This window comes from Colobus angolensis, unplaced genomic scaffold, assembly GCF_000951035.1.
Source record: "Colobus angolensis palliatus isolate OR3802 unplaced genomic scaffold, Cang.pa_1.0 Scaffold168, whole genome shotgun sequence".
NCBI classification, from domain to species: Eukaryota; Metazoa; Chordata; class Mammalia; order Primates; family Cercopithecidae; genus Colobus; species Colobus angolensis.
Window position 1 is genome coordinate 1,907,329 of NW_012114799.1, and position 7,923 is coordinate 1,915,251.

At 38.8% G+C, this 7,923-nt stretch overlaps 1 protein-coding gene across 2 annotated transcripts in view; it reads left to right on the plus strand.

The window, feature by feature from the left end:
- SLC35F5 (solute carrier family 35, member F5) overlaps nucleotides 1-7,923 on the plus strand; it is a 42,793-nt gene continuing 34,870 nt past the window's right edge. The window contains exons 1-4 of one of the 2 annotated variants that reach the window (XR_001001327.1): nucleotides 1-543; nucleotides 854-944; nucleotides 1,093-1,234; nucleotides 5,695-5,838. Coding sequence is in view for 1 of the 2 variants with exons in the window: in XM_011937708.1 (XP_011793098.1) it covers nucleotides 522-543; nucleotides 854-944; nucleotides 1,093-1,234; nucleotides 5,695-5,838 (399 nt within the window). In the remaining variant the exon portion in view is untranslated. The remainder of the gene's footprint in view (nucleotides 544-853; nucleotides 945-1,092; nucleotides 1,235-5,694; nucleotides 5,839-7,923) is intronic. The other variant, XM_011937708.1, reaches the window with a different exon arrangement.

Consider the following 7,923-nt stretch of genomic DNA (forward strand, 5'->3'; position numbering starts at 1 on the left):
GACGCCATCGCGGGGCAGGAAGGCCAGGTAGGCAGGCAGGGAAGGGCCCCGACATCACCGGAGCCCAAACCGGGACGGAGTGCCCACCAACAGCACCACCTCCTGCCCTTGGTGGCAGCCGGAGCGTCTTGTCCGAAACCGTGAAGGTCTCCAGGGGTGGAGGGAGCGGGAGCTGACAGGGGCGCACCGAGTCCTGCGCCCACCCCTGGCAATTGAGGGAGCCGTGCGTGCGCCCTCGCCTCAGCTCCTCGGGGAGGCGTCACTGCCTTAGCTGTCTTCCCCGCTCCAAAACAGAAGGAGGATTCTTTTTCCCAGCTGTTTCTTTTAAAATGACTGGATGTTTTGACAGAGGTGGGTGGAGGAGCGTGGAGAATCCTTTTCTTTTACCACTTGAGGATATTGGAAAGGTGCCTTCAAGATCCGCAGCAAATCACTTACTTTCGGATAACCAAATTCCACTCCAGGAGATCAGGGACAGAAAAGACACTTTTAGAAACAGTGTCTAGACGCTGTCCCCGGGGATGGATTCCTCTGGGTGGAGAGGTGAATGGAGTTCTGTGTTTGTGAAACTCAGAGAAGCTATTTTCTAGTAGTTAACTATTCTTAAATGCGCCTTATGTTGTATATTACTCCTCCTCCCTGCCCGCCCGGTATCGCGTATCTCTCTAAGGATAATCTGAAGCGTACAGTGGATACCATGAAAGTACTGAGAAAGGTGGCAAGTATGTTTCACACATTTTGGTCCTTTTCTTTGATTTGCTTTCAGTTTGAAGGTGAAGAGTAAAAAACGATGTGATGAATCTTACCTTGAGTTACTGACGTTTTCATAGCATAATTTCATGGTTGTTTTTAGGGGTGCTGAGTTCTTCACCTCCTTTTAGACTGAGATCTGCCAAGTTTTCCGGCATTGCTTTTGAGGATCTCAGAAAGGCTCTTAAGACCAGGTAGATTCCACATGCTTATCCACTATGTAACTTTCACACTGAACATTAGCTAACAAATGTCAGATGTTTCTGTTATACTAATTTTCTGATTTTAATGGTTATTTTTCTAAACTCATCTCTAATGTGATCTGTATTTTCTAAAAAACAGACTGCAAATGGTGTGTGTGTTTATCATGAACCGAATGAATTCCCAGAACAGTGGTTTCACTCAGCGCAGGCGAATGGCTCTTGGGATTGTTATTCTGCTGCTTGTTGATGTGATATGGGTTGCTTCCTCCGAACTTACTTCGGTAGGTACCTTTGGTCCAGGAATGATGTTACATTACAGCTACAATGTTACTGTTAACCTACAGTAACTCTAGTCATTACAATCTCCTGCTTTCTCAAAGCAGTATCTTAAATACTATCGAATTTTTAAAAAATATTGAATGATTGCCACTTGAAGTTAAAACTGAAAGGATGATCTTTTTTATTGTTTCATACAATTTTCTTGTATCTTTTAGGGAGGGTTACTTAGAGAGACTATGCATATTTTCTTATATTTGAAAGTGTTACTCTTGGCTTTTTTTCTAAATTCAAATTCTTTCTGTGAATATTATTTTCTAGTGAAATAACTATCAGGATGCAAAACAATGTCACCATTTAGTAGAAAGTTCAGCGTGCTTTTGGACAAATGAGTAAAAGTAATGAGTTTTCATGTGTAGGTCACTGTTATGCCCGTGAGTGGTTGCATCCACATTTATGCTTGCTGACTCAAACCTTATTATGAGGTGCTTGGTATACCTCATAATTTGCCTTCAGTTAAGTTGTATCTTTACAATTTCCTTCAGTTAAATTGTATCTTTATTGACGACCTATTGGTAGTAATGTGGCATTTTGAATTTGCAAGCTAGTTTTTCTTTCTACTTGTATACTTTATTCTGCTTGGTTAATGATCCCTATAAAAAGCAACTTTTATTTTCAGAAGTCTACATTTCAACTTCTATGTTGCAATTTTAAGGTGAATATACAGCAGGAAACTGGCATTTATAAAATGAATCTAACTTTCAAAAGAAGCAGTTTAATACTCAGGTCTTCTCATATTGTAGCTAAGTAAATATTGACATTGGCATTGTATTCTATGAGTATATAAGTTGTTTTTTTTTGAGATGAAATCTTGCTCTGTTGCCCAGGCTGGAGTGCAGTGGCGTGATCTCGGCTCACTGCAACCTCCGCCTCCCGGGTTCAAGCGATTCTCTTGCCCCAACCCCCTGAATAGCTGGGATTACAGGAGTGCCCCACCACGCCAGGCTAATTTTTGTATTTTTAGTAGAGACGGGGTTTCACCATGTTGGTCAGACTGGTCTCGAACTCCTGACCTCGTGATCCTCCCGCCTTGGCCTCCCAAAGTGCTGGGATTACAGGTGTGAGCCACCGTGCCCGGCCAAGTATATAAGTTTTTATACTTTTCAGAGTTAGTCTCTGGAATCTAATAGGCCATATATTTTTCGCTTTAAAACTCTTCTATAACCTTCTTTTAGATGAACATTTTGTATTTTTACCTCAAAGAAATGTCTTTGATATTGACAGGGAACTAAATCTATCTTTTAAATTTTATTTTCATTTAAAATAAATAGTTTGTTTTTATTTATCAGTTAATAAAATTTAGGACAAAATAGCACCTGGTTAAATTATAATTTAACCATATCTAAGCAAAGTAGAAAAGAAAAAATTAGTTGTTTGTGGTAATCATTTCACAATGTATACATGTATCAAAACACCATGTTGTAAAAAGTACATATATTTGGTATTTATCAGTTGTACTTTAATGAAACTGGAGAAAAAAACTCAACTTATCTTTATTGTTTTAAAGTAAAATATTTTAGTAAGAGGATGTTTTATAATCTCGTTATTCAAGAGTATATGTAATGTCTCTACTTTTTCAACCAGATATGCTCATTAAACTTTGGAGATAGGGCCGAGTGCGGTGGCTCATGCCTGTAATCCCAACACTTAGGGAGGATGAGGTGGGCGGATCACCTGAGGTCAGGAGTTCGAGACCAGCCTGGCCAACATGGTGAACTCCAGTCTCTAAGTTGGGTGTGGTGGTGGGTGCCTGTAATCCCCGTTTCTCAGGAGGCTGAGGCAGGAGAATCACTTGAACCTGGGAGGCAGAGGTTGCAGTGAGCCGAGATCATGCCGTTGCATTCCAGCTTGGGCAACAAAAGTGAAACTCCTTCTCAAAAAAGAAAAAGAAAAAGCAAACTTTGGAGATAAAGTGTGTATTTCAAAAAGAAAATCAGTCTTTTTATTATGGATATTTTCTAACATATACAAAGTAGAATATTATAATGAATCTCTTTGTGTTCATTACTTACCTTTAGCAGTTAACCAAATTTGCCAACCGTATCAACCTGTCCTCAAAACTTTTTTTCCTGGAGCATTTTAAAGCATATTTTAAAGCATATGTCACGTGTCATTTCACCCACAATTTCTTTCCTATTTACTTGAAACTGAAAAGGACTTTTAATTTTCTTAAACTTAATCGCTATGCCATTAACATAGTTAACAAAATTAACTGTAATTCCTTAAGATCATCTGATATCGGCCGGGCGCGGTGGCTCAAGCCTGTAATCCCAGCACTTTGGGAGGCCGAGACGGGCGGATCACGAGGTCAGGAGATGGAGACCATCCTGGCTAACATGGTGAAACGCCGTCTCTACTAAAAAATACAAAAAACTAGCCGGGTGAGGTGGCGGGCGCCTGTAGTCCCAGCTACTCGGGAGGCTGAGACAGGAGAATGGTGTGAACCCGGGAGGCGGAGCTTGCAGAGTGAGCTGAGATCCAGCCATAGCACTCCAGCCTGGGTGACAGACTCGGTCTCAAAAAAAAAAAAAAAAAAAGATCATCTGATATCCAGTTCATGTTCAGTTTTCTGCAGTGGTGTCAAGGACTTTTTTTTCCCGTTAAGTTTGTTAGGATCTAAACAAAGATGCATTGCATTTGTGATATCTTTTAAGTCATTTTTATAAGTCATTTTTATTCCTTAACTGTATCTTCCCTCCTTTTTTTTTTTTTATCATATCATTAATTTGTTGGAGAAACTGGGTCATTTTTCCTATTGGATGTATCACACATTCTGGATTTAGCTGATAGTTTCCTTGGGGTATCATTTAACTTGTTATTTTTCTCTTACTTCTTGTAAAGTGGTAGTTAGGTGTAAAGTCTTGATTTAGGTTTAGTTTTCAGGAAAGAATACTTTGGGGTACTGAGTACTTCCTGTAACATTCCAGCATGAGATTAATGACTGCAAGTCTCACTTTAGATGATGCCAATTTAAGTACTATAAGGTTCCTCATCAACTTTTAGGTAATAGTTGAATATCCACGTTTAAGTTGTCTAGATAAAGTATTTCATTAGGGGTTGCAAAATTGTGATTTTTTTTTTTTTGAGTTATTCCCTCTGTATTTATTAGCTGGAATTCTTTAAGTCTTTCTAATATGGCCTTATTAATCTTTTTTTTTTTTTTTTTTTGAGATGGATTTTTGCTCTTGTCACCTAGGCTGGAGTGCAATGGTACCATCTCGGCTCACTGCAACCTCTGCCTCCCAGGTTCAAGCAATTCTCCTGCCTCAGCCTTCCGAGTAGCTGGGATTATAGGCACCTGCCACCATGCCCAGCTAATTTTTGTATTTTTAGTAGAGACTGGGTTTCACCATGTTGGCCAGGCTGGTCTTGAACTCCTGACTTCAAGTGATCCACTTACCTTGGCTTCCCAAAGTGCTGGGATTATAGATGTGAGCCACTGTGCCTGGCCAGAGCCATTGTTTCTTTTAGTGTAAAATGGCATGGACCACCGTTTACATCCTAGAGTTGCATTTTCCTCCTGGATTGTCATTTTTTTCTATGCCTTTTTAGTGGATATAACTAGGAATTTTCTTAGGATATAAAAAATTGTGAGTTTATATTCACAATACACTAAAAACAAACAGAAAACACCAGTCTCCCTTGGGAAATGTCCATAACATTGAAATTTGTCAGTTTCCTTTTGGTGCTCCCATGGTATCCTGAACCCCTCTCTTGTTACTTGGCACATTATGCTTATTGTCTTCATATATATGTCTCCTGTATTAGATGTTAAGCTCCCCAAGGGCAGGATAACTTCCCTTATTTCTCTCTTTTTTTTCTTTATGAAATAGGGTCTTGCTCTGTTGCCCAGGCTGGAGTGTAGTGCCTTGATCATGGCTCACTGCAGCCTCAACCTTTGTGAACTCAAGGGATCCTCCTGCTTCAGCCTCCCAAATAGCTGGGACTGCAGGTGCATGCCACCACACCTGGCTAATTTTTCTATTTTGTTGCAGAGACAGAGTTTTGCCATGTTGCCCAGGCTGGTCTTGAAATTCTGGGCTCAAGCAATCCGCCTGTCTTGGTCTCCCCAAGTGCTGGGGTTATTGGCGTGAGCCAGCACGCCTGGCCCTGTCTTATTTTTCTTTAGCTCCTAGTATAGGCACTGTTTCATAGTAGGTTTCAATGAATGTTAAACCAAACTTATTTTAGCAGGTTGTTGCTGTTTTGTTTGGTGATATCCTTTTGTATGCAAGGTAAATACAGTATTCAGAAATGAATCTAAAATATTTTTGTAATCCCTTTGACTTTTTCTTTCCAAGTGAACTTCTAAAGAGTTAAAAATCATATAGTGACTTTATTTTGGAGACGAGTAATAAGGTTTAAGATCATCTCAAAGTTGTCTGTGTAACTTTTTCCTCTGCAGTATGTTTTTACCCAGTACAACAAACCGTTCTTCAGCACCTTTGCAAAAACATCTATGTTTGTTTTGTACCTTTTGGGCTTTATTATTTGGAAGCCATGGAGACAACAGTGTACAAGAGGACTTCGCGGAAAGCATGCTGCTTTTGTAAGTGTTTAATTTTAAGTGTCTGTTGGGAAGGGGGTATACGTGTATTTTTTCAAAGTTTAAAGACGTATTAGTTTCTTTAAGGAGAGTCATATTTTAAGTTGTTCAGTTAAGTGAGTGAAGATGATATAAGGAAACCTGCTCTTGTCCAGAATTTTAAATTTATTCTTCTAATCAAGTAGTATCAGAATATTTTGTGAGAACTCTTACGCCATGACGTTTTCTGAGTTGTTAAAAATTGTTGAATTAGTCCAAATCAATTAATGTGGCAATGAAGATGAAAGTAAAGAATAAGAAGAATGTCAAGAGTCTTTGCAGATTGGATGAGTATCCTCTAACTGTTAGGTGGATTCTGGAAACAAAAAAATTCAAAGTTTTATGTGTTAAAATGAAAATCTCATATTTCCAGACGTATTTTAGATGTTTGGCTAATCAAACTATATTCTTTGATTGATGTAATATAACATGCTCATTCATAGTGTTGAAAGAAATATGAGTTTATATAATGATATATCTTCTTTATAGAAGTAGAAATTTTGAATTATTGAGAATGAAGAATTATAAAACTGTTTCTTATATTAATCCTTTTAAAAAATTCTTTATTATGTTAAAGTACATATAATGTGAAATATACCATTTTAACTATTTTTAAATGTATACTAGTGGCATTAAGTGCATTTTCTTTGCTGTACAACCATTAGCTCCAGAATTTTTTATCATCCTACACAGAAAGTCTGTACACAGACTTAAAAATAATCCCTATTCATTCTTCCCTCCAAACCCTAGTAACCGCTATATTATTTTCTGTCTCTATTAATCTTTTTCTTTCATGTATATTATTTTTTGTGGGTTAAAATAGTATTGTTTGTTTCTTGTCTTATCTAATAAGCACATTGTTTTTAAAATTACTGATTTATTTTTAGAGACACGGTCTCACTTTGTTGCCCAGGCTGGAGTGCAGTGGTTTAATCATAGTTTGTTATAACCTTGAACTCCTGGGCTCAAGCAATCCACCTGCCTCAGTCTCTCAAGTAGCTGAGTACATAGCCACACAATACCAGACCCCACTAATTTTTGTATTTTTTGTAGATACAGTGTCTCACTATGTTGCTCAGGCTGCTCTCAAAGTCTGGCCTCAGGTAGTCTACTGTCTTGGCCTCCCAAAGTGCTGGGGTTATAGGCCTGAGCCACTACACTCTACAATCAGGGGCTTTCAATAATTGTATTTTAAAGCTGGGCTTGGTGGGTCATGCCTGTAAACCCAGCACATTGGAAGGCCAAGGCAGGCAGATCTCTTGAGCCTCAGGAGTTCAAGACCTGCCTGGGCCACAGTAGCTCATGCCTCTTATCCCAGCACTTTTGGAGGCTGAGGTGAGTGAATCATGAGGTCAGGAGATCGAGACCATCCTGGCCAACATGGTGAAACCCAGTCTCTACTAAAAATACAAAAATTAACTGGGCATGGTGGTGTGCTCCTGTAGTCCCAGCTACTCAGGAGGCTGAGGCAGGAGAATTACTTGGACTCGGGAGTCAGAGGTTGCAGTGAGCTGAGATCACGCCACTGCACTCCAGCCTGGTGACAGAGTGAAACTCCATCTCTAAATAAATAAATAAATAAATAAATAACATTAAAATTTTTTTTAAATTTAGGTGAAGCCTGCAAATGTATACTCATGTGCACACACAAATTTAACTTACCAAAAATATAAGTATGTATTTCTTTACTTTGCAAAAGTAATACATATACATTGTAGAAATTATATATACATCATAATATCACATGTAGGGATAAATTGTATGTGTATTAGCGTAGGTATGTTGTTGAAAATTTAGAAAATACGGAGAAACAAAAAGAAGAAAATAAATTCTACCATTCAAGGAATAACCACTGATAATATTTTGACATATATCCTACCATTCTTTTCATGTGTGTATTTTTCATTTTTTTACAAAAATGGAATTGGGCCTGGTGTGGTGGCTCATGCCTATTATTCCAGCACTTGAGGAAGCTGAGGTGGGTGGATCACTTGAGGCCAGGAGTTTGAGACCGGCCTGGCTAACATGGTAAAACTCTGTCTCTACTAA